The sequence below is a fragment of the Cavia porcellus genome, unplaced genomic scaffold (genome assembly GCF_034190915.1).
Source record: "Cavia porcellus strain 051 isolate PalLab524CR breed Dunkin Hartley unplaced genomic scaffold, mCavPor4.1 scaffold_16, whole genome shotgun sequence".
Classification (NCBI taxonomy): Eukaryota; Metazoa; Chordata; class Mammalia; order Rodentia; family Caviidae; genus Cavia; species Cavia porcellus.
In genome coordinates, this window is record NW_026947499.1 from 7,632,482 (window position 1) to 7,659,946 (window position 27,465).

At 40.5% G+C, this 27,465-nt stretch overlaps 1 protein-coding gene across 18 annotated transcripts in view; it reads left to right on the top strand.

Annotated features, from left to right (window-relative positions):
• Clip1 (CAP-Gly domain containing linker protein 1) overlaps positions 1-27,465 on the top strand; it is a 127,478-nt gene that overhangs the window by 17,345 nt on the left and 82,668 nt on the right. For all 18 annotated transcript variants that reach the window (XM_063225562.1, XM_013144787.3, XM_063225566.1 and 15 more), the window contains one exon: positions 26,243-26,432. In XM_063225562.1, the coding sequence (XP_063081632.1) occupies positions 26,348-26,432 (85 nt within the window). In that variant the 5' untranslated portion in view covers positions 26,243-26,347. The remainder of the gene's footprint in view (positions 1-26,242; positions 26,433-27,465) is intronic.

The window sequence follows — 27,465 nt, forward strand, 5'->3', positions numbered from 1 at the left end:
GTCACAGAGATTTTGACGGTCTTCTTCCTATTAGTGCTATATTTTTCTATCCTAAGAATAGCTAAATTGCTCACTATTTTTCTTCACGATTTTATATTAAAGAGTTTTACATTTTCTCCTCTTTTCCTCATATATATGTTGTAACGGAGTATGAAAGACAAATGTCACATCCCAAGGAGGGATCTGAGGTAATTTGATTGGTGGGGGTATTATTGATATCAAGAAGGGAGTACTTTTTTTTTTTTTTTTTTTTTTAATCTTTTTGAGACAGGATCTCTCTATGCAACTCACTTTGTAGCCCAGGCTGGTCTCGAACTCGAAATGATCCTTCTGCCTCAGCCTCCCGAATACTGGGATTACAGGCATGAGCCACCACGTCTGGCTAAGAAGGGAATACTTTATTGTTTGTATTAAATATATATTCTATGCATTTGCTGGTTTTTTTTTTTTGGGGGGGGTGGTCTTTTTGGGACAGGGGTTTTCTATGCCGTTGGCTGGCCTTTAACTTACTATGTAGCCCAGGCTTGCCCTGCTGTAGGCCTTTGCTGTTAATTCAGCAGCCACAAGCCACATGAGTTTTATTTTTTGTTCTGTTTTTGTTTTTGTCTTTTTCCTTTTTACCGGTACCAGGAATCGAACCCACGACTGCTTGCTTGCAAGGCAGGCGCTTATGCCGCTGAGCTAAATCCCCAGCCCCTTTGTTTTGACACTTAAGTTTTGACATATTTCCCAGACTATTTCTAAACTGCTGAACTCAAGTGATCTTACTGCCTCAGCCTCCTGAGTGTCTGGGAGTATAGGCATGTGCCAGTGTACCTGGTTAACGTAAATCTTTTTTTTTTTTTTGTCTTTTTTCCTTTTTATCGGTACCGGGGATTGAACTCACGACTGCCTGCTTACAAGGCAGGCGCTTATGCCGCTGAGCTAAATCCCCAGCCCCACATAAGTCTTTTGTGCATATGTAGTATAGGTATGAAGTGCACAGTGGATTTCAAAAGCATAGTATGAGAAAAAAAGATTGTAAGATATTGTTAATTTCGTATTGATTACAGTGTTTGAAATTACATTTTTGCTATATTGACCTAAGTATTACTAAATTTATTCCACTCATTTTCTGTTTAATTTTTAAAAATGTGGTTCCTAGAAGATTCACAATTAAAAAAAAAAGATTCACAGTTACTTATTTGCCTTGCATTTTATTTCTGCCTAGAAAGTGCACTTCTAGAAAGTATAGTGATGTCAACAAATGTAATTTTCTAACTTGAATCTTATAAATGCCACTCAGTGGGGGTAGTAATTGACCAGTTGACTCTAGCTTCAACAACCTCGTTTGTAAAAGAGGTTTGGGACTTGGAAAGCCCTCTGCTATGGCCATCAGTGCTCAGGGTAAGGTACACTTACTTGGTGCTTCACTTAGAGTATCACGGCATTTAGCATCACTTACTGGGCTCCTGTTTTGATGCTGAGTCAGGTCGGAACTTTTTTGAACTCTTGGTGATTAAATACTCTTGTCTTGGATGCCAAGACCAGTCAGATTTCATTCCTGGCTCTGAGGAGCTTAGTCATAGTGTGACTAAACGGGACAGGAGAGCTTTAAGATTCGGCATTCAGCAGCACAAGCCTGCCTGGCAGCCCCAGCAGTGGGGAAAAAGACAAGATAGTGCAGGAGAGGTAATCAGAAAGGACTGTGGCTATGGGCTCATTTCTCTGTGTTTTCTTAGGGTCGTATCTTGTGTCCTTGTGTGGTGACCTGCTGTGTGTGGCAGCAAGGATGGGACTTGGCATGTGGAAGCCCTGTGTGGGATGCAGGCCTGACTCTGTCTTTCCACCTGAGGGCCTGAGCTCCATTCGTGGAGATAAGGGGCTTAACCCAAGCAAATCTAAGCTTGACAGGGTTTTGTTGGTCTGCCGCAAGATTGAAATTCTTGGCTTTCCTTTTCCAGTCTTTATTGTATTTATAGAAGTATGCATGTGAATAGAAAAGAAAGAGAGCAAGTAACTTGCCATGCTTTACTGGAGTACCAGGCAGTTAGGGAAGCTACCCAGTGTTGTGCAAGTGTTTTTGGTGACTGAGGCCATGTAACTCAAGTTACACTGTGTCCTCTGTTGGAGGTGGGGACAGTAAGTGACACAGCAAGCAACTGACACTTATATAACTATGACTTCAGGGGACAGGATTAAGCTGAAAATGAACCTCCTAAATTTAGGAAGATGGTACTAGAACCCAGCCTTGTAATTTTTCTATCATGCTTGACTTGAAAATCAGAAGCATCTTTCTCTTAAACTAGACTCTTTTGTCCTCCAAACTTCTTCCTCTTTGCTTTGTCACCAAGTTCATGTAGAAGTTTTGTTTTAGCATAAAGCATGCTCCCAAGTTTCAGGAGACAGCTGTTTTCAGGTAAGGCCCTCTGTGTTCCAATTGTTCACAGCTGGGTGTTAACTCCCTCTCCTGGCAGATTAAATTCATTGCAAATTCTTCAACTCTACTTTGCCTTCCAGCAGAATTTCCAGATTTAGTAAATAAAGGATTGTTTGCATTCTGCTGACAAGGAGAACTGAACTATGTAAAGGGTCTGGGTTTGTTAGGTACAGTGTCACATGCCTGTGACCCCAGCACTTGGGAGACTGAGCAGGAGGATCACAGTGAATTCAAGGCCAGCCTGGGCTACATAAGGAACTCTCAAAGTAGAGGTATGATTTGCCCAGGACAGTGCTGTGCCAGGAGAGATATAGCCTTTGGAAGCTGATCTGTCAGGTGCAGGTTCCTTCCTAGTGCAGTGGAGTATTTTTGCTTTGGCAAGGTTAGAGCCACAAGTCACTTTGCTTTTAGTTTTTAATCCTTTTCTTTTCTTTCTTTTTTTTTTTTTCTGTCTTTTTGCTTTTTATCGGTACTGGGGATCGAACTCACTAATGCCTGCTTGCAAGGCAGGTGCTTATGCCGCTGAGCTAAATCGCCAGCCCCTTTAATCCTTTTCTCTCTCTCTTTTTTTTTTTTATTACCCAGGATTGAACTCAGGACCTTGAACTTGTCAGACAGTTGCTTGTGCCCCTGAGCTAAACCCCCAGTTAAGAATCCTTTACTTTTTATTTTTGGGGTTTAGATTTGAAATCTGAAAAGTTAGTAGAACAACAAACGATACTTAGAAACTGATCATAGTTGATTCCACAGATCTGGGAATGGTTTGTTCAGGATCATCAATCTGGGACAGAATCCTAGTGTCTAATTTTACCATTTAGCTTTCACTTTGTATATATATTTGTTTATTTGGGCCTTGACATTTTAAAAATAAGAAAGGGAAAACTCTTAAGAAGTAAAGTAAGGGGGCTGGGGATTTAGCTCAGCGGCATAAGCGTCTGCCTTGCAAGCAGTCGTGAGTTCGATCCCTGGTAACAATAAAAAGACAAAAAAAAAAAAAAAGTAAAGTAAGATTCACACTTAGGCTGGGTGACTGAGTGACACAGGGAGACCTTGTTTAAAGAAATAAAAAATATGCTGGGTGCAGGGTGTGTGTCTGTATTTGTAGTATTCTGGGAGGTTGAAGAATTAGATTAAGAAAAAAAAGTGAAGGAAAACCATAATTATCATTTAGGTGAATTATTATCTGACTGATTTATATCATGCTTATTTTGGAGAACTGCTTGTTTTAAGGAAATTCTTCATTCTGTAAATTTAAGCTATTTTTTCCTTTTTTTTTTTAGTATCAGGAATCACATTGCATTTATCCATTCATGTAATGAAGGACAATTAAATTTTTTTTCCACCTTTGGCTATTGTGAAAAATACTTCTATGAACATGGATGTACATGGAGATCCTGCTTCCAATTTTTCAATCTTTTTTATTATTTTTTTGGTACTAGGAGTCAAACTCAGAAGCTTGTGCTTGCCGGGCAGGCAGTGTGTCACTGAGCTATACTTTTGGCTTTGAGCATTTGCAGGGTCATATAGTAATTTTTGCTTTTTTTTTTTTTTTTTTTTTGAGACAGTCTCATATAGTTCATGATGTCCTCAAACTTACTATGTAGCCCACCCAAACTGTCCTTGAATTCACAGTGCTTCTCTTGCTTCGGTCCTCTGAGTGCTGGGGTGACAGATGTGCACCTCCATGCCCAGCTTCATATATTATTCTATTTTTAATTTTTTTAATGATAAAGTTTGTCTTTGTATTTCAGAGTGGCATTGAACTCACTAATACTCCTGCCTCAGCCTCTGAAGCGCTGGCATTGCAGTTGTGTATCGCCATACCATTCTTCTATTTTTAATTTTTGAGGTACCACTGTTACTATTTTCCATAGCAGCTGCATCATTAAAGTTATTTCTTTCAGCAGTTTGCTTAACCACGATGATTCCAAGGCTCTAAGCCAAGTTCTTATTTTTTTTTTTTTTTTGTCTTTTTCGTTTTTATCGGTACCAGGGATTGAACTCAGGACCACACACCTGCAAGGCAGGCACTTATGCCACTAAGCTAAATCCCCAGCCCCAGTTCTTATCTTTTTGTCTCTCTTTGGGTCTATACAGGTAAGTTAGCCTGTGTAACAAATAGCCCCACCGATTTTGGTGACTTAAACTGATAGAAGTTTATTTTCAGTTTTGGAAAAGTCCAGGGTAGGTGTTTTTGATGGGGAGAGGAGACTTACAGCTGCATGCTGGATTGCACTGTCCTCAGTATGCACCCTTGGGGGTGCTGGGCTCTAGGCTCCTTCAGACCTCTGAAAGGATGGGGCTAGGGGTGAAGGAGGCTCAAGCTGACTGAGCTGATGAGCATAGGCTTCTCTCAGGTTGTTGGGTAAACGCAGTCTGTGGTTGGAAGGCACTGCCACAGAGCTGGGAGATCAGGTGTGAATGCAGGAACAAAAGAAGGAGGTACCCACTGCCACCCTGCTTTGCTGTCCCTTAGTCACATTCTGGGAAGAAAGCAGCATAGCAGTATCTTTCCTTCCTCTCTCTGTTGAAGCCATTGCACTATGGCTCAAGAATCAGTAGATTTTTCCCTCCTGCTTATTAATTTTTTTTTTTTGGTCTTTTTCCTTTTTATCGGTACCAGGGATCGAACTCATGACTGCCTGCTTGCAAGGCAGGCGCTTATGCCGCTGAGCTAAATCCCCAGCCCCAATTTCTTAATTTTATTTATTCATTAAATAAAGTTTGAGAAACCCAAGAAATTACGAAGTAGATAGAAAAATTGCCAGTAATCCCTTTCCCCCTTTCCCTGGTGATAGTTACAATTACTTGTTAGTCTGTTCTTGTTTAAGATTTTAACCATGTAGAAATAACAATAAAATTTCACCATTCTGTAGTCTGTACTGGCTAAACTCAAGTATTTGTGAGGGCCAAACACCAAGCAGCTGGTGATAGTTGTTGTTAGCAGAGAGACACTGTTCCAGAGCTGTGTTCTAGACACTGTTTTGGAGTCTTTAGGCTTTTGGGACTATTTTTTTGAACCAGGAATCAAACAGGACCAGGTGCTTGCCAGACAGGTGCCATTGAGCTATATCTACGGCTTTTGGGATTTTGTGTGTGTGTGTGTGTGTGTGTGTGTGTTTTGAGACAGGGTCTCACTGTGCATTTCAGACTGGCCTTAAGCTCACTTTGTAGTCCAAGCTGGTCTCAAATTTGCAACGATCCTCCTGTTTCAGCCTCCCTGAGTGCTGTGTGTGCCACCACTCCTGGCTACAGCTTGCAAATTTTGAAGTCTACATGTATATAATTATGACTGTTGAGCTGGCTTTGAGGTGTGCTTTTCTCTGCTCACCTGTGTGGTTCTGCTGCTGACCTCAGAGGGAGGTTGCTGCCTTGGGAGAAGGTATATTCCCTGAGTTATCAGCACCAGGTCCAGGATTACAACCTTCTCATTTCTATCAATAGTTGATACTGCTGCAGTTTGTGTACCAAGCAGTCTCTCTGACACTGAGCCCAGTGCCCAGCCTGGTGCTTGCTCTTTAAAAAGAACACTGCAGCCCAGAAGCAGATCACTGTCAGAACTCCTGTTTGTGAGGTCATCGCCATGGTGTGACCTCATGGCCAGGTGGCTCCATGTGTGAGCCTAGGGTCTCTCAGGATGTGAGCTGAGCCCCGGCCCAACTCCACAGACACCATGAGGTACCAGTTCATCTCCTACTACTAGATTTGTGCAGATAAAGAGTAAAGACCTTGAGGTCAAACTCCTGTACCTTACTGAAAGGTGGATTGCATAATAATAAGAAAATCCCTGTGGATATCCTCTGGGAAGACATTTAAAAGCAAGAACTCAGCTGGGCATGGCAGCGCATGCCTGTAATCCTAGCACTCAGGATGCTGAGGCAGAGGATTGCTGTAAATTTGAGGCCAACCTTAACTACATAGTAAGTTCAAGTCCCTGTCTCAAAAAAGAAGGACCAGAAACTCAGTAGTTGAGTAGCAAAATATTTTTACTGTGTAAATAGATCTGTGGGTAGTCAGTACTTTATTTGCTGTGTAATTTGCTATCAGATTTTCTGCAAGTAAACACATTTTTAATTCTTTAAAACTATATCTGCAAGGCTAAGTCAAATGATAAGATCTGATTAACAGTAGCATAAATTGTTTATGACTCAGTGACCTAAATACAGTTGTATCCACAGTTGAGGTTTTTAAAAAATTGTATTATTTTGCCCCTTGTACCTGTTTTAGTTGGAATTGGGAGAATTGTATTGGGGTTAAACATGGTTGTGTAACCTGTTAATCCCAGCTACTTGGGAGGCTGAGGAAGGAAGATCTCAAGTTTGAGGCCAATTTGGGCAATTTAGTGAATCTTTGTCTCAGAATAAATTAAAAGCACAGGGGCTATAGCTCAGTGTGAGACCCTGGGCTTCATCTCCAGTTAAGAAAAGGGAAATTTTTGACCAAGGGATGATATTTAAATAGTTTAGATCAATTTCTTGTTGTTGTTTTGTTTTTTAGACGGGCTCACTGTTCAAGGATGCCCTTGAACTCACTATGTAGCTCAGGCTGGTTTGAACTTGGGGCAGTCATTGTGCCTCAGACTCCGAAGTGCTAGGATGAGACATGCGCCACTGTGCCTGTCTTTAGAACAGTTTTGTTGTTAAAAAACATTTCTGTGGTTTCGGCACACATCCTTGCATAAGTAGAATAGAACTGACTCTTCAGCTTTTAAATTCCCATTGTCTTTGTGAGATCTCTGAAGGAAGAAAGGTTGAGTCTGCTCTGATAGAAGCAAGTGTGAAGAGGAGATTGGGGAGCCAGGCTAGAAGCCTTCAGAATGGGGCTTTCCTGGGGCCACTAGATTAAGACCTGATCCTTATGCTTTGTGTGAAGTGTTAGGCAGCTTGGACTTTAGCTCTTAAACTTTGTTTTGTATTTTTCCTTCAAAGTTCTGATAATTAGCCCTCTCTTTTTTATTACAAGAAATGTTTTCAGCTGGGTGTGATAGTGCATGCTTGTAATCCTAGCACTCCAGAGGCTGAGGCTGGAGGATTGCTGGAGTGCTGTTTTGGAAATTACTTTTTTTTTTGGTACCAGGACTCAAACTCTTGACCTTATTGCTTGCCAGAGAGGTAGAATAGAACTGACTCTTCAGCTTTTGAATTCCCATCGTCTGAGCTACATCTCCAGCCCTAGAAATCTCTCTTGGTTAGGTCTTCTATGGTTATTTCTTTCTGAAGTAAGTATCTTTGCCTTTGTTACTTAGATCAGTTGTAAATTAAGTCACAAGGGTTTTTTGTTTGTTTGTTTTTTCTTTTTAAGCTACACACTTTTGATGTAATTCAATTGAAAAGTTTTGCTTATTTTGGCCTTGGTTTTGTCTCATAAAATAAACTTGTGGGTCACACAGAAAAAACCAAAAACAACCAATTAAAGTGTTGCTTTAATGTTGATGTTTAACAACTAGGCTTCCTGTTTTGGGAGGAAGTAAAAATCTTTTCTTGAAAAGAGGAAGAGGGAGTGCACAGATAAGTAGTCTGCTCCGGAGCCCTGTTCACTGAGGAGCTGATGCTTGCTCCCTGCTTCTCTCATTTGAGACAGCACAACTAAAATGTAACTATTCGTAACTGTTCAGAGGTGATTTTAATATAATTTTTCCCCTAAGGCCTCACACATGCCAGGCAAGCAGTCTCTTGCTGAGCAATATCCCTAGCCCTAAAGATACACATTTTACAAATAGTTCTTGGCTTAAAAATACAGCTATAATTATAGTATCAGTCAGGTAAATACAGGACTCCAAGGTTAATGTGTAGGTGTGCATTGCAATATTATTGTTTGGAAAGTGAGATTATAAAGCAGTGTGTCTTTTAAAAAAGTTTAATGGTGACCTATGTTTATAATCCCCAGCACTCAAAGGCAGAGGTAGGAGGATTTTGAGTTTGAGGCCAGCCTGGGCTGTGTAGTGAGTTCAAAGTCAGGCCAGCCTGAATTACATGGTGGGACTCTCACAACAACATAAACCACCACTTAATTCTTAACATTCACTTAAGTTTTTTATTTTGCAAAATGTCATTCACTCACTATAATGAAAATTTTTGGAACTCTTTTGAATTGCCCTGTGAGCTGAGGCTTGGGGACATTTTTGCATATCCTTATATTTTTGAGGTGCTGGTATTTTGGCTCATTTTGGAAGCTGTTTTAAAGCTACATCTAGTGAAGAACATTGAGCAATTGAGTTGATCATTACCATCTTTTAAGACTATCTCTGAAGTTATTTCTAAAAGATGAATTAAAGATATTTTGGCTAGTCAGATGTGGTAGTACCATGGCTGTAATCCTAACATTTGAGAGGCTGAGGCAAGAGGGTCATGAGTTCATGTCCTACAGGCAGAATCCTGTCAAAGGAAACCCAGACAGAGTTGCCACTCTAGGGCTTTCTGTTCCACAGACCGGGAGAGAATGGCCACTTCCTAGACAGTGCTGGGTTTGTGCCTTCACTGTGTGTCCCTGGCATGGGCTTGTGAATGGGTGTTATGTTGGGTGTGTTTATAAACTAGGTGCCTTCAAGGAGATGCTCCCAATAGTGAGGACACTGATCTGGACCGCACAAGTGGTTTGCCTAGGGTACCGAGATTCCAGGCTGGTTTGCACTACATCCCTCCAGCCCACATCAGGTTGTTTAACACAGTCTCCGTATGTAGCCCAGGCTGGTCTTGAACTCATGGCAACCTCCTGCCTTAGCTTCCTGAGTGCTGGGATTACAGGCGTGTGCTACCTCACCTGGCCTCAAAATAAAAAATGCTGGGAATGTAGTTTAGGGGTAGAGGGTAGAATGCCCTCAGTTTCAGTCCCCTTTACCACAAAACAAGAAAGTGCATTATTGAAATACCTGATGGTATCTCAGGTGACCACTGCGTAGACACTGATCTTCTGTCAAGGAGATTACCCCTGGAGAGAGGAGATTTTGGCGGAGTCATATCCAGTAGGATGTGTGCCATGGTAGAGACTGTCCTCTGTGTCACACTGGCCACTGCACACTTGAATGTGATTAAGGAACTGAAGATTTGTTTACTTATTTTTTGAGAAAGGGTCTCATTTTGCAGTCCACGCTGGCCTCAAACTCACTTTGTGGCTGAGGCTGGTCTTGAATTTGTTGTGATCCTTCTACCCTAGCTTCCTGAGTGTTAGGAGGATTAGAGGCATGTACCATCTGCCATCATACCTGGCTGAATTTTAAATTTGAAAGAATTTAAAAGTTGTCATATCTATTTTTTTGGTGGAGGAAGGAGTTACTTACACTGAGCTACATCCCCAACCCTATTATTATTATTATTATTATTATTATTATTATTATTTCTTGTTTTGAGACAGGTCCTATGTTTCCCAGGCTGGGGTTGAATTTTTTTGCTTAAGCATCCCAGGGTGCCGAGGTTACAGGCATGGATCACTGCACTGGGCAAAAACAGTACCCTTTTTATTTTTTAAGACAGGGTGTCACTATGTATTCCAAACTGTCCTTGGCCTTGAAGTAATTCTCCTGCCTCAGCCTCCCAAGTGTTAGGATTATGAACATGCACCACCATGCCTGGCTTTTTAAGAAAACATCTGTCTATTGCCGTCTACCTCCCTGTCAGCCCTTCCTTGCTCAGGGTCCTTTTCTTCTTCCCCAGGCCACTCTATTCTGACACCTACAAGAACACTGCAGATCCTTTGTTTTTTTTTTTTTTTTTTTTTTTTTTTTTTTGGTGTCTTTTTCCTTTTTATCGGTACCAGGGATCGAACTCACGACTGCCTGCTTGCAAGGCAGGTGCTTATGCCGCTGAGCTAAATCCCCAGCCCCAACACTGCAGACCTAATGAGAGTCTATTTTTCACAAATTGCATTGTATTCTTAGTTACTTTTTGTAGATGTGGGTTTTGTCTCTCCAATTACTTTGTAAATTGTGCTTAGATCCATCATATTTTTCTGTCTGTAATACCGAATGCACCCCAGCTGGTTTGTAGTGTTGTTTAAGCACCTGAGACTTTTTCATTCAGTTTTGTTTAGTGAGCATTGTTTATTTATTTTTTCTTTTAGTGAGCATTGTTTCTAAAGCAATATGGGAAATATAAAGATGGCTAAAATAGTTTCTTTCAAGGGATTTATACTTTGATAGAATCTGTAGATCACACACAGAAAGCTAAGTGTGCCAGGTACTATGAAAAGCACACCGACTCAGTACTGTGGGAAATGGGTGAAGAAGTTTTTGTTCATCGAGGAGGCGAAGACTGCACATGCCCTTGGTAAGGCTTCTGCAGGGGAAGCTGACTGGCCTTGGAAAGGACAGTGGAGGCCGAGGGAAACCCTGAAATAAACTTGGAGGAGAGAAAGCTCCGTGGTGATGTAAAAGCATCTGGGAGTGTCACATGGATGACTCATGTGCATGTAGTTGAGAAATTCACTCTCAAGTTATTTTTGATCAGTCATTTAGTAATGGCTCACAAATGCTAGCTAACATCAGAATCACCTTGAAAGGGCTTGTTAAACTATGGACGGGCCCACGCCATGGTTGGTTTCTGTGGGCTCAAGGTTTGCATCTCTAGTAAAAATTCCCAGTGGTGCTGATGCTGCACATGGTGGCCACCAGTGCACCTGCCAGCTGCCCATAGAAGTGTCTGGTAGTGAATCTGAACCCCCAGCCTTAGTACCCATGGTGCTCTTGTTACTCTGGGCCACTTGCATGTAGTCCTCCCATAGAAGGTAGCTTCAGGCTTCCATTTCTCAAGCTATGGCCATGAAAGCAGTAAATACTGACCTTGCTCACTTCGCACCCAACACTTTAAATAGATAACTAGAAGCTTGGGTCAGTGGTGCGTGCCCATATCCCAGTGCTGAAAGAGGACTACAATTCAACTCCCTCCTGGGCAATTTAGTTTCAAAGTGAAAAAATAAAAAGTCCTGGGGAAGTAGCTCAGTGGGAATGCCAGGGGTTCAGTGCCTATCATCCTCCACCTGAGAAAAAAATCAAACTGGGAGGAACGTGCTTCTGGAAGCATTTATAAAATGAGGTCCAGGGATATAGCTCAGTGGCATAGTGCCTGCCTAGCAAATGGTTCTGAGTTTGATTCCCAGTACCAAAAAAAAAAAAAAAAAAAAAAAAAAAAAAAAAAAAAGAAGATTTTAGACCATTGTGATTCTGTTAGTAAAGGAAAAATGAATATAGGAATAGTTTGGAAACATTTTTCTCATGAGATTTTTACATTCTTAGTAATTAATGAAATCTAAGCACCTGCCTTGCAAGTGTGTGGTCGTGAGTTCAATCCCTGGTACTGATAAAAAAGAAAAAGACAACAACAAAATATATATATATATATATATATATATATATATATATATATATATATATATGAAAGGCTGGTGAGGTGGCTCAGTTCAAAGTAAATGGATGCAACTTGGGATCATACTCATTAGTGAAATAAGACACGGGTAAACATCTTACTGTCTCATTAGTGTGAGAAACTGAAAGAAACAACATGTATATATGTTGTTTATATATATATATAAATATATATAAAATAGTTAACATAGTCATACTACTGATTCCTCTTAGTTTACTGAAGACAAAGATTTGTGCTGGTATTCTTTGGACAGTTGATTGCAGATGTCTTGTGTTCTGGGTGAATGATTTGGGGTGCCAATGTGCAATGTATGTGTCATTGTTAACCTGATTGATGTGTTTTGAAATTTTATTATAGTTTTTTTCTCCTTGAAATAAAATGGATTTGGAAAAAAATGTGAAATTTTAAAATGTAGCATTTTTGGTTAACTGTGGAGTTTCTGGTTTGGTACTACAAGATTGATAGGTTATAGTTTCTTAAAGGTAAATTCTGAAAAGTAAGAAACGAAGTTTTCTTAAAAAAAAAAAAAATCCACTGGTCTGATTCATGCTTTGAATCTTGGGCCCAGGCACGGTCTTGTAATGTCAGGTACTACTGGTGGAAAGTACTGATTCATTGAGTGGTGAGATTGTCGTTGTACACTAGGAGTTCTTCAGTGCCATTGGTCTTGTCACAAAGGTCATGAATATTATTAGGAAGCTGCCAAGTTCACAATGAGGATGAAATTTTTTCAAAATTCTTTCTCTCAAAAGCTTTATCATTGTCAGCAAATAGTTATCTTCTTTAAATAACAGCTTGACTGAAAAGACCCCAGGAGATTTGTGTGCATATAACACACAGTGGTACACAGTGGAGGAGATGGCTGTGGAGTACCTAGTGTCAAGGAGGAGCAGCCCTGCTTTGCCAGTTGTCCCTTTCAGGTAGCTGTGGTGTTCCAGGGAAATGAGGCTGAGCTCGTGTCTCAGTCACATGGTATTTCTCTGGGATAGCCATCATGTGGTGGTGCACAGCAGAAATTGTGTCCCTTCCACTTTGGCACACAGGCTAGAAAGGCCTATATTCAAGGGTTGAAAGTTAATAAAAAGGGCTGGGATCTAATTCAGTGGCACAGTGCCTGCCTGGCAAGCACAAGGTTGTGAGTTCAATCCCCAGTACCAAATAAATAAATAAATAAATAAAAAAGCTAATAGAAATATTTTAATCCTTTATCATGTTCTTATCCTTCCTCATGTTCGATGAAAGTGGCTTTCTGCCCCTGCCAGCATGTCCTGTTCCAGTAGACACATGTAGGACAGCTTAGTTCCATTACCTTTAGGAGCACCTGCAGTTTCCGTCCACTGCTGCTTGTGGGCCACAGTGCAGAAGCCAACAGTGAAAAAGGCAAGCAGTATCTTATATTGTTGTTACTGGGCCCCTGAGGAGTCCTAGGGGCACAGGGCCACACCCTGAGCCCCACTGTGCTGTAGAGCTGAAAGCTATGCTTGGCAGCATGTGCTGCACTGTGGCCCTGCTCCCTTGGAGACCTAACCCTCTGCTGCATCAGCTCAGGAAGTCATTGTCAAGAGCTCAGAGGTTACTGTTGAATCATATTTAACAATAGACTTAGGAACTGCAGCTTATAAACTATAGCTGTGTGTTTATGAGAGAAATGCCAAAAATACACGGTTCCTTTGGTCACTATTGGAAACCCAAACTGCAATCAGCGCTTGGAGTTTTGGAAGATCGCCCTGGACATTGACTCACCAAATTCCACAGTAACAGCACACCTATACCAGTGCCGTTTCCAGAGGACAGGCTCTTCTCCAGGGTCAGTGAAACAGGCAAATATTCTTTACCCTTCTTTCCCTGGCTTCTTGGGTTCTACCTTTTTAGTTTGGAAATACGGGATCATTTTTCTCCACTTTGATGTTTCTTTCCTTATTTCTTTTTTTTTTTTTCAAGAGTGTTTTACTATGCTGTTTAGGCAGATCTTGAATCACTTTGTAGCCCAGATGACCTTGAACTCACAGCAGTCCACCTGTTCAGCCTTCTGAGTGCTGGAACTACAGATGTGCACCACCATGCCCAGCTGATGCATTTCATTTTTAAAATCCTAAAGTTGTACGTGTATGTGTGTGTGTGTGTGTGTGTGTGTGTGTGTGTAGATATGAGAATCTCCAGTTTGATAAAACGACTCCTCCAGGAGGTTTGTGTACATATAACTATAAAACAGACAACCACAAACTCCACGCAGCCTGAGAAACTGAACATTGCTCCTGGGTCTTACTATATAGTGCAGGCTGGTCTTGAACTTGCTTGTGTAGCCCAAGCTGGCCTCAAACTCATGGTGATCCTTCTGCCTCAGCTTCCTGAGTGCTGGGATTATAGGTCTACACCACCACATTGGCTATGAATTAGTCTTCATTGCAATATGGACAGGTTTTTTTGTGTGCGTGTTGCTGGAATTTGAACCCAGGACCTTGTGCATGTGTGGCAAGTGATGCTCCACCACTGACCTGTATCCTCATCCTTTTTTTTTTTTTTTTATCGGTACCAGGGATCAAACCCAGAGAGACTGCCTGCTTGCAAGGCAGGTGCTTATGCTGCTGAGCTAAATCCCCAGCCCCTGTATCCTTATTCTTAATCTTCTGTATTTTAAGATTCAAGACAATCTAGCTTGAATGCTGGTCTGTAGCTGTCTCAGTCTCTCCAGAAGCTGAGATTCCAAGCAGGCATGTGGCCCCATGCCTAGTGGACAGATGTCACCCTCCCTGCACTGCATGCTTGCATGGTTCACCTGCTCACTGAGCCTTTTGTGTGTGTGTGTGTGTGTGTGTGTGTGTGTGTGTGTGTATGTGTGTATGTATGTGTGTGTAAGAGAGAGAGAGACAGAGAGAGAGTTAGACAGCAGACAGACAGATACTGAGCATAGGACCCAGGACCTTCATACTGAGTTATATCCCCATCCTTTTTTTTATTTTTCATAGATAAGATCTTGCTAAGTTGCTCAAGCTGGGCTTGTATTTGGGATCCTTTTGCTTCAGCCTCCAGAGTGCTGGGTGACCAGCATGTACCATGACACTAGGCTCTAATTCTTTCCTCTTGCTTCCTTTCCAAATCCTTTAACTCTGCCTTCTGTAATTCAGGTGTGTGATTGTGAGTCTCGCAGAACATTCTCTTTGTCTTTTTGCCTTTCCTAGAACTTGGAGCCCCAAGAGGTTGCTTCCCTTGGGACAGATTTTTTTGCAAGCTCTCTAAAGGGACTCCCTTGAAGCTGAAAGAGTGTGGGTATCTGACCTTGTTGTCCCCCTATGATGCTTTTTCTTCATCCTTTAAGAAACTTAGTCTGACCTCTGACTGCACCACCTGGCACCTTTTTGTAGCTGACAGGACTAACCTCAGCTTCTCTTTGCATTCCTTTTAACTTTTGCTTGCTCCCTACTGTTAATGTGCCACTCCTTTTAAATGTAGACCTCAACAAACCTGGAGACTCCCTCCCTTCAGTTTGGGCCTCTGAGTTCCCTGCCCAAGATCAAAGGCTTCAAGCTCCTCCTTTAAACTGCACCTCTTATCTTTTGACCTCTTGCTACTTGATCCCCCCTGTGTTGTTAGAAGGTGCACTGCACAGTTTCAGGGTAGCACTTGGAGGTCTGTGTATACACACGGGTACCCAGCCTCTTCCCTTCATCCAGGCAAAGGCGTCTCTTCTACTGTTCTCACCCATTTTCACCGTCAGCCCCTGTGGTGAGTGTTTAGTGTACTCTGAACTCTGGGAAAGGCAAACACGCACACACTGATTGGGACACGGGGGGTGCAGTGCTCAGAAAAGAAACAGAAGAGACGCGGCACTTGCTACTGCCTGCACTGCACTGTACGCACAATCTTTATTTTAAGATTCTTATATAGTAAACCGGATCAATTCACAGAGCACAGACAATTAAGTAGTGAAAAAGCATTCTTTGTGACAAGCTACAATGTGACAGACTACAATGTTTATTCTAAACTATCTAAGTAAACAAGCACAACCAGTTCTCCTAACTCCTCTAGCCCAGGAGGAAATTTATTAGCCCAAGAATGTTGTTAATTATGTTTGTTGCTAGTGTCACAAAGGGTGGCTGGCCACTTCCTCATGACTCTGTAAAACAAAGCCAGGTCACACAGTATGGTATTTAGAGGGTGAGAAGATCCCACTGAGAACAGGCATTCCTGTCCTGCCTCTGTCTCGCATACCGGGGGCTATTGTTTACTGCAGGTCCAAGGGGGCTGGGGCCTTCAAAGTGACACCTCATCCCCCACACTTCCTTCCTTTTTATTTATTAACAACAATTTTCATAAGACCAGGTTATTAATCGCATTTTGTCTTATGCAGTAAAAATATACAAGAACTACGGCAATGAGAGCTATAATTAAGCTAAGCCCCATGCCGCTTAAAGTGTGGGTAAGGCTCTGTCAGATTTTTTTAGAATCTAACCCTTTTAAAGATTGAGCGAGCAATTGTGCGAATTGTGCCAGGGATTTATCATCATTGTGCTTTGCAAAATCTTTGTCAATTTGATTATGCAAAGATTTTATTTTTTGGGGGGCAGAAGTGTTTTTATTTAGATATATTTTAATCACTTCCCATTTATGTTCTGTTTGATTATAAGGTCGTTGTGTTATACAGAAAGTAGTTGAATTTTAATCACATTTTAAAAACACTTGATGCTGAAGAGTCAATATTTTTTTTTCCATCCATTTAACTGTTTGTTTAAGAAGGTCTATTTGCTGTTGTAGTTTGGCATTTATTTGCCATTGGGTTAACCAAAGTTTATGAGAATTTTCATGCCATAATTTTATAACATGTTTTTCTTGCAAAGAGGTTTGTAAAGCTATCTCTGAGACTGCTGCTAAAGAGGCCACAGTTATCAGACTTAACAGTACAGCGACCACTATTTTAATAAATCTTTTTGTATGTTTTAACAGATGTTGAAAAAATTTAGTAGTAACAGAAATTATTGGGTCTTGAGACCATGGTCGAGTTAAATTTATAGGTAACCAAATATGAGTTTTTTGTTGTAACAGCATAACTGTATAAGGCTTAGTGAAATTTAATGTGCTATTTAAACAGGTAAACAATTGACAATTTAAACAAGTACAAGAAAAATGTGTAAAATTAAAAGTTCCCACTAAAAAGACATAAGGCAGAGGTGCACAAACAGTAATATTATATATTTTAAACCTAGTAAAATTATAAGTAGTAGATATAGATCGACTAGTTTTTGAATAGGAAACATTGTACAAGGTTACAGGTTGTATAGCGGCTGGAATCTTTTAAATATGATTTTGGAGATGATGAGGGTATTTTTTGGCTGCAACAGCAGGATTAGCAATTTCACCATCTCCCCACCACCGGAGAGGCGTCTTCTGAGGGAGGATAGGAGCTCCGTCAGTTATGTTTTTTGGATCTGGAAGGCTATATACAACAGAGAGATTACATCTTGTCTCATTTCATTTAGCACATCCATTAACAAATTTTCTAAATGGTCCCCAAATAATATATCTATCAATATTTTTAGCAAACTTCCCCATACACTGTTGCCAGATTATGGGATAATAAGAAATATTATTATAAGTGAAATCAGGGCATATAGGATATGTATCTTTATCAGGTGCTGTTAAATTTTTTCAGGTAACATTAAAAGTTTGAGCAGCCAAGGCTTGAAGCCTTGTTTTTTTGCTGCCTGCTTTTATTCTATGTTGAATCCAATACTGCCATCCCAGAGGGATGCAAGGCGGTTCTCTAATGTAAATAGGCCTTTGATTACCATAATAAGTAAAATTGAATAATGTTTCATCATCTTGATTATGGGGGGTTGAATCAGCCCACGGTGCTGACAGAATTTTTCTTGGTGTAGTATAAAGTGAAATGTCAATAGTTCCCCATATTACAGGTTCCAGTAAAGGGGGATTTGGAATATAAGCCCAATAAGAGTGTTGGGGTACCTCAGTCCCCGATGCAACGGTGAGCAAGGCACATAAAGCCAAAAACAAGTTTTCAGGGTTAGACATTTTTTGTGGAATCACCTTTTGTCTAGTAAGAATATATCCCAAATAATGACTAATTTTTTTTTGAATTTTATCTTGTGTTATTACAAGTCTAAACGGGGAAAAATACTGAGGTAAGGTTTTTAAAATATCTTTTAAAACATTTTTATCATTATATGAGAATAATATATCATCTATGAAATGAGCTGTATAAACCTGAGGCCATCGTGTACGCACTGGTTTTAATGCTGTATCAATATAAATTTGACATATGGTTGGGGAATTTTTTATTTCTTGGGGTAATGTTTTTTATTGATAAGGTCTTTGATAATTTGTTTGAGGAATTGAAAAGGCAAACTGTTTTTTATCTTTTGGATGTAAGGGTATATTAAAAAAATCCTGTAAATCTATAATATAAACAAACCAACCAGCAGGGAGCGCTGAAGGTAAAGGAATGCCGGGCTGGAGGGCTCCCATTTGAAATAAAGATGTATTGACAGCACGTAAGTCTGTTAAAAGTCTCTACTTGTCTGATTTTTTTTTTAATCACAAATATTGGAGAATTCCAAGGAGATGTGGATGGTTTTATGTGATGTAGAGAAAGTTGTTGATCAATCAATTTTTGTGTTGCCTGTAACTTTTGAGTAGTCAGAGGCCACTGATCTATCTAAATTGGGTCATCATTTTTTAAATTAAGCTTTAAAGGATTTATTCCCCAAAGCCGCAGAAACATGTAAAATATTAAAAATGTATATGAGCTCCCCATTGTTTTAATATATCTCTTCCTAAAATAGAAACTGGCACTTTTAAGATATAAGGTTTAATAACAGCAACTGACCCTCTTTATTTTTTTATTTTTTTATTTAAAAAAAATTTTTTTTTGTCTTTTTCTTTTTTATTGGTACCAGGGATCGAAGACCCTCTTTATTTTTTATATGTATATGTATTGTGGCTTGTCCAATTGTATTTATTGGAGTATTACTTACTCTTTTTATATTACATGGAATAATAGTATAAGTAATATGAGAAGGCCAATCAGTAGATTTAACAATAGTAATATCCGAGCCCGTATCTATAAGAGCTTGAATTTTTTTATGTTCAATAAAAATATTAATAAGAGGTTGTTGTTGAGATAATTTAGCTGTCCACATTACATTAATAGGGTTAGTGTTGCCGAACCCTCCTGTTCGCTGAACAACAGAGGATCCTATTGGGATATAGGGCAGTAAAATGAGTTGAGCTATATGTTCTCTCTTTAATAATTTATAATCTGTAAGTGAGGACATCAAGATTTGAATTTTTTAGTATAATCTGTATCAATAATTTCTAAATCAACAGTAATGTCTTTTTGATTTAAATTAGACCGACCCGTGAGTAAGCCAAAAGTTCTTGCAGGCACAGGACCAAAAATTCCTGTAGGAATTCTCACGGGAGATTGTCCTCCTTTTAATTTTATGTCTTTTAAGGCTGGTATATCTACTGTGGCGCTGTGTTGGGTGGCTGGTTGTAAGGAGAATATGGTAGGTTTACCCCATTGATTTGTCCCGGGCCTGGGGTGAGGCCCGCTCTCTCGTTTTCCTTTTGTTCAGCTGAGTTAACTTGTTTACTTCTGTATTTAACGAGCCCAATGATGTCCCTTATGGCACCTTGGACATAAGCCAGGGGCTTTAGATTTTTTTCTTTGATCATTGCCTAAAAGTTTTGGACAGGCCCTTTTTATGTGCCCTGTCTGACCACAACTAAAACATTTTAAAGACTGTTCCTTTTTAGACTGTAAATTATTCTACGTGGTTACCATGGTTTTAGCAAACAGTTGCATTTTTTTAGATTTTTAATTTAAATCTTTACATTGTTTTATGAAACTGTCAATCGTTCCAGTATCTTTTATTGGAATTAAAACCTTTTTGTATTTATCGTTAGCATGTTTAAAGGCTAAAAGTTTTAAGAAATGTTGCTGTAAGTCTTGCCCCACTACTGTTTTTTCTATAACATTTTGAAGTCTTGCAATGAACTCAACATATGGTTCATTAGTTCTTTGCAGAACTTTAGCCCAGGATCCATATTTTGATCCTTGAGGCCGTATTTTATCCCAAGCTTCTAAAGCAATATTTTTTAATTGAGCATGAATCTCTCTTGGGGCCGCAGCCTGATGCTCGACAGTATCAAAAAAACCTGTACCAGAGAGCATGGGATAAGAAATGAGTCTAATATTAGGATTTCAATCATCAGCATTTTGTCTTGCCTTTTTAGCACAACCTTCCATAAACCACATATGTCACTGTAAATATTTTGGCTCTTTTAAAAGAATTTTAGCCAAGGTTTTCCAATCATAAGGAGCAAGATTACCATATTGATCTGTTACCGACATTACTAATTTTCTAGTGTAATGAGCCTGAGGGCCATAAAGGGTTACGGCCTTTTTTAATTTTGCTAAATCATCCATATTAAATCCTTTTCATCTAGGGGGAACTTCCGCTCCATCTACAGGTTGTGGCCTGATAACAGGGAAAGCAAAGGCAGACGTTTCCTCGTCAGAATCCCCTATTTTTGGTATATCAGCCAAAGCTAGTTTGGCTGTATTTCAGTTAGGGTTAGATGGAGGAGGTGCAGAGGGAGGTATAGGTAGGTTCTGCTTAACGGGAAGCTGTTCTACCCCTTGTGTTAAACGCTGTATAGCCTGTAAAATTGGGTGGTCTTCACAAGTTGATATTGCTGCAGCAGCTAAAGCCGAATCAGCTGCAGCGAATTTTACTTTTGGTTTGGACGCTTTTTCACTACTTAAAGCAATAGCGTCATTTTGAACTACAGTCTGCTCCTCCTCTGTGAGGGGCAATTCCTGAATAACCGGTTTAATTTTTAGTTGAAGATTTTTTACAATATGTTCATCTTCCATAGCTTTTAATAAAGAGTACACAACCGACCAAATAGCCCAAAAACGTAAAGCAATTTTCTTCTCCTGTTGCATAGCCCTTTCTGTACTAACCTTTGCCTTCCTCCATACTTTTACATCCAAAGTTTCTTCATCTGGAAACCAAGGATTGTATTCTTTAATTGTATCAATACACATATCTAAGTCAGCTGACCTGAGCGATATGTCATACATAGATAATAAATGTTTAAGAATTTTTAAGAAAGGAGAAGAGGCAGATTGTCCCATATCCCCATAATAAAAATATACTCACCTTTCCTAGACGACCTTCGGAGTCCCTGTTCGGGCGCCACTTGTTGTGAGTGTCTAGTGTACTCTGAACTCTGGGAAAGGCAAACACGCACACACCGATCGGGACACGGGGGGTGCAGCGCTCAGAAAAGAAACAGAAGAGATGCGGCACTTGCTACTGCCTGCACTGCACTGTATACACAATCTTTATTTTAAGATTCTTATATAGTAAACCGGATCAATTCACAAAACACAGACAATTAAATAATAAAAAAACATTCTTTGTGACAAGCTACAATGTGACAAACTACAATGTTTATTCTAAACTATCTAAATAAAATAAACAAACACAACCAGTTCTCCTAACTCCTCTAGCCCCCCCCCAAAAATTTATTAGCCCAAAAATGTTGTTAATTATGTTTGTTGCTAATGTCACAAAGGGTGGCCGGCCACTTCCTCATGACTCTATAAAACAAAGCCAGGTCACACAATATGGTATTTAGAGGGTAAAAAGATCCCACTAAAAACAGACATTCCTGTCCTGCCTCTGTCTCGCATACCGGGGGCTATTGTTTACTACAGGTCCAAGGGGGCTGGGGCCTTCAAAGTGACACCTCATCCCCCACAAGCCCCATCACCGTAATTCCTTTTGCCTCTCAGGTGCCCTGTTTTACTTTAGTCATTCCTTTAAAATCACCATTAACTTTAATGGTTTTCTCTTCCATTTTGACTCAGCTGGTAGACTTATTTATTTTTTTGGTACCTGAGATTGAATTCATAACCTTGTACTTGTCAGGCAGCTGCTTAGGCCACTGAGCTAAATTCCTGGCCTTTTATTTATTTATTTATTTAGGTATTGTTTTTTGAGATAGTTTCACTCTGTAACTCAGGCTGGTCTTGAACTCACCATTAGCCTAGGCTGGCCTCCAACTCTCAGTGGTGTTTCTGCCTCAGCCTCGTGAGTGTTGGAATACAGGCATGAGCCGTTGCATCAGGTTAACTGGCAGAACTTTAGTATGGTTGAGTTTATCCATCCATCTTGTGCCTATGCTTGAGCAGAAATATTTTTAAAAGGCCTGTGGACAGTGGCATGGGGTGAGCTTCTAAGGACTGGAGCAGGCTAGGGTCTGTCAGCCCCCAGGGCTCTGGTTTACAGGATGGGTTGGGCAGGCTTTGTCACTTAGTGAGGCGGTGCTTTCTGCTCTGTGGAGGCTGTGTGGAGCTTAAGGCAACCACAGGACAAGCACAGAGGACTCATAGGTACTCAGAGGTAGCTGAGTGTCCCTGTGTCCTGGTCTGGAAGGGTGGCATGGTTGTGTAAATACAACGCTGGCTGATCAACCTTGCATTGTGTCCTTTTAGACAGCCAGTGGGTTCCCTAAGTGAGGAATAGATAAATGTGCAGGGCGGAGCTGTGATCTGAGCCAAGTTTTAAGGTGAAAAAGTCAGATACAGAATGAAGGTTAAGCTTTGTTCTGCTTTTTGTTATTTATTGGGCATCCACAGGCCCAAATGAAGAATCACTGCCCCTCCCCCCTTTTCAAGCGAAAGCAGCCCCTGACTGTCCCAGAAGAAAACAAACCATGTTTTTGTTTTTTAAATTTTTTATATTTTTGGTACTGGGAGTTGAACTGATGACCTCATTTATGCTACTGAGCTAAATCCCTGGTCCACAAGCCATGTTTTTAGTTGAGTAACAAGTTAAGGGCAGGAGTTTGTCTGCTGTCCCTGTGGTGACCTTTGTCTTAGTTTCATTTTAGATCTGTGATCACAAACCAGATTGTGTTTGTTGCTGCTTAGGAGCAGCTCCCGTTTCTTCACTCAAAGTCCTATGCTTTCTGTGTTTAGTACTCTGAGCTTCTCAAAGCCTTCTCCCTCCTACAGATTCATCACCAGTGGGGAAATAGAAAAGTGCCTTCTGTGTAGTAGCTTCTCAGGAAATGTTTGTTGAATGCGTTCATGCATCCTATGGGAAGATTTTCGTCAGAGGGCAAATCTTTGAGCACCAGGTCCCAGGAGAGCTGTAGTGCTGCTTTAATTGATTGGCACTTGTGAAAAGCACCTAACCTCGTAGACCTTCATTGTGTTTATCTTCAAACTTACAATACTTTCTCATCTACCTTCACAGTTAAATTCTGAGACATAGGTAAGGCAGTGGTAAGTTTGCTGTGTGAACTCTAGGTGTTCTACCTAGTGGTAGGTCATCTGAGTAATAGTATTTGTAATTTTAATGTGTGGTGTCTCCTAAATCTGAACATTAGATTAATGGGAAGAGCTTGGATTTTGGGATCAAATAATCTGTATTCTCATTTCTGCTTCTGAGCTGCATGACCTAACAAATGAGGAGATACATGTTAGTTCCTAAGGTATTGTTTGTGTAAGAAGGAGTAGTAAGAGCAGCTAATCCATAGTACTGTAAAGCTCCAATAGACTGAGAGCTGAGACATGAGGATTAGACAGTGAAGTCATAGGCTGAATTTCTAATCGTTGTTTTGTGCGTAATACTCACATACTTCTGTGTTGTAGGCTGATGTTTGTAGATTGTTGAGTTTTTGTGAATTCATGATATTGGTTGCAGGAATTGAGACTGACTGAGGTTCTCCTAGTTAGCCTGGTTTAATCGTGAATTCCAAAATTTCTGTCTCGTTAGTACTTAAACTGAGCCCATGAATTTGCTGTTTTGCCTGAGGTAAAAAAATTTTTTATTTTATTTTATTTTTTGATACATGGTCTCGCTATGCAGTTTAGGCTGGCCTCAAGCTCACTTTGTAGCCCCAGCTGGTTTTGAAATTCCAGCTGTCCTCCTGCCTCAGCCGTCTGAGTGCTGGGATTATAGGCGTGCACCTCTGTGCCCAGCTTCTGAGTAAAATATTTTATGGAGCACTTTGTTTTTTCTTGTTGCCATTGTAATTGTTTCCAGGACAACTATGCCTTTTTCTTTGTTAGTTTTCTTTCCTACCTGACTCTGTTATTCAATGATGTTGGAGCAGGGTGAAGGGGAGCAACTACCATGGGAATTTCTGCACTTGGCTCATCCCCAGCCTCCTCAACTTCTTTGGACACATTAATAGCCTTTCTCAGCAGAGACTAGAAGAGACCAGCTGATCTGTCTGTCCTGAGGCAGTGGTCGAGTCCAAGCCAGGATGGGGGGATCTGATGGTAAATAAAGCAAGTGCTTTAAAATCCCAACTTAGCATCAGAGCCTCCAGACTTGTACAGTCTACCACTTGGACCCCACTATCTCTAGATGGTCCTGGTTATGATTCGAGTGGTGAGGATGGGGACTTTTGTGCTTATAAGCAGAAGTGGCCATCACTGTCTTCAAGTCAGAAGTTCTTTTTTCTCTGTTAATCAGAATCTTCTCTCAAACTGCACAACTGGTCTTTCACATTTTAATTTATTTTCTTGTGTTTTTTTTTTGAGGTAGGATCTCCAAATGTAGCCCAGGGCTGACCTTAAATTCATAGTTTTCCTGCCCTCGAATCCCATGTGCTGGGATTATTGACATATACCTACCATGCTTGGCATTATCTCTGATGTTTAGAAAAACATCTTGAACTGCTTTGGGCCCTCAAGAAGCATAGAGACTACTGAAGCTTATGAAGCATCTGTCTTGGTTCAGTACCTTCCCTCCTCCCTCTCTCCCCTTCTCGTGCACTCTCTGCCTCCCTCTCCCTTTCTCTCTCCCCCTCTCTCTTGCTCTCCTCTGTTCTTCCTTCCTTCTTTTTGTGCTGGGAATTGAACCTAAGGCCTTAGGAGTGAGCTATATCCTCAGCTTCTTTTCTACGTTTTGAAGTAGTCTCACCAAAGGTGGGCTTGAACTTGTGATCCTCCTGCCTCAGCCTCCCAGAGTTTATCACCATGTTTATCTCCCATGTTTATCACCATGCCTATATCATTCTAGTTAACTTTGAACAGAAAAATTTACATGGCTATATTTCCCTCCTAGCTCTGTCATAAAATATTACTGAAGACTGGTTGATTTAAAGCAGTAGAAATTTAGCTGGGCATGTTGGTGCATCCCTGTAATTCCAGCACTTGGGAGGCTGAGGCAGGATTGCTGTGAGTTCAAGGCCAGCCTGAACTATAGAGTGAAATCCTGTCTCAACAAACAAACAAACAAACCGAAAACCAAAAACAACAACAGAAATTGTTCTCTTAAAGTTCCAGAGGCTAGAAATCCAAAATCAAATGTTAATGGATTGGTTCCTTCTGTAGGATCTGTGGAGAATCTGTCCCATGCCTCTGTCCTAATGTTTGGTGATACCAGCAGTTCTTGTTTTATAAACACAGCAGTTCATCTCAGCCTCTACTTTTGCTGGCCTTTTCTCTGTGTTCTCTTTTTATAGAAATGAGTAGGGCCCACCCAGATAATTCAAGATGATCTCACCTCAAGTTCTTTAGTTTAGTTACATCTATAGAGATGCTTTTTCCAGATAAGGTCACAGTCACAGTCACATTTTTGAGGTGGAGGGGGTACATTGTTAAGCACACTGCAGTGCCCATGCAGGCTCTTCTGCCATTGCTCGGCAGAGTCGTCTAAGTGCTTGACATTCTTGTAAGAGAGACGGGGCCAGAGAGTGAGACTGTGCTTCACTGTCCAAGACAACTGGAGAGAAATATGAAACAAGCACTGGGCAGCTGGTAGTAGTTCTCTTTGATTGGAGTTTTTGTTTTTAGGTATTGTATCTGGGAATGTTTCTCTGCATACTTTCTGTGGAGGTGAAGAGGCTGTGAAACATACAGTTCACACAGGCTTGTAATACATTTAAGGAAAATATAAGTGCATAAATTAAAAACCGGAAACTCACTTGCCATCTTCCCATAAGATAGGTGCAAATTTTCCTGACCCCTCTTTGATGTGGTTTGTAAGTACTATAATAAGCAGGTAATATCAGCTGATGTAAACCAAAGTGAATGTATTGCTAGCCTTCATTGCTTATCTTTAGGATAATAAATCACTTTGGTCTTTTTTTTTTAAATCGGTACCAGGGATCAAACTCACAACCGTCTGCTTGCAAGGCAGGTGCTTATGCCGTTGAGCTAAATCCCCAGCCCAATAAATCACCTTTAAGTCCACTTCAGCAGGACCTTCATGTAGCCACATTTAGTTGTTCTATGTTCAATGTGGAGATGTTTTATTACGGTGTGTAAGGAAAAGTTTAGGCTGTGAAATGTGCTTTAATAATACTTGTTGTATTGGGTTCTTTCTCCTACAGGTCTAAAAGTTTTTTTTTAACCGTCTTTTTTATTTTATGGACAAAAACAAAAATTAAAAGGCTTTTTATTTGCTTCCCTTTGCAGATTTAATCCAGAGCCTGACTTCACTATAGAAACACAGTTGTATCGATGGTTGGGGAAAGATAGTGGTGACAGGCACGGGAGAAACAGCTCTGAAATACCAAAACAATGAGCATGCTAAAACCAAGTGGGCTAAAGGCCCCCACCAAGATCCTTAAGCCTGGAAGCACAGCCTTGAAGACACCTGCTACTGGTAATTTTTTATGTTTTTCCTTTGTTTTCTTTTTTTTAATCCATATTTTTCTTTAGTAGCAGATAAATTATCCTGTATCAAACTTCAGTTTTAGACCTCTAAAAAAGAAAACGTTATAGTCACTCATATTCTTTAAAATTTATTTATTATTTCAAAAATATTTGAAAAAACTTTGAATTAAAAGGCAGAAATTAAAACCAGGCATGATGGTATAAGCATATAATTCTGGCACTTGGAAGGCTGAGGCAGGAGGATTGCTGAGGGTTTGATGCCTGGTTACACTGAGTTCAAGGTCAGCCTGCACTACAAAGTCAGACCCTGTTTCAAAAACAAAAAAACCCAAACAAACGGTAACCTGGCTGGGTACTTTGTTGCACACTTGTAATCCTATCACTCAGGAGACTGAGTCAGCAGTCAGCTAGACTATGTAGTGGTGAGACTGGCTCAAAAAACCCCGCAAAATACTACTTTTTAAAAAGGTAAGAATTTGTGCCTGGGAATGTAGTAGCTCAGTAGTAGACTGCTTGCCTAAACATGTACAAGTTCTTGGGTTCAATCCCTAGTGTCTCAAAATAAGATAAAAATAGGCCAGATGTGATGGCACACACCTGTGATAGCAGCACTCGGGAAGCTGAGGCAGGAGCGTTCCCATGGGCTACATACACAGTTCAAGGCCAACCTGTACACACAGTAAGACCGTGCCTCAAAAAATAAATAATAAATAGATATAATTTTTACAGATGCAGTGACACATGCCCATAGTTCCAGCTACATGGGAGGCTGAGGTAGGAGGATCACTTGAACCCAGGAGTTTGGGATCAGCCAGGGCAACATAGCAACACTGTTTAAAAAAGTGCTGGGGATGGTGGTGGGTGAACTGTAAACCTAGGATGCTGGAGGCAGGGACAGGAGTATCACCCAGGAGTTTGAGGCCAGCTAGCTCTGCATAGTGAAGCTTTGTCTCAAAAAGCAGAAAAAAAAATTTTTTTTGCAAATGGAAATCTTAATTAGTGGAGTCACTTCCTTGTAGGTT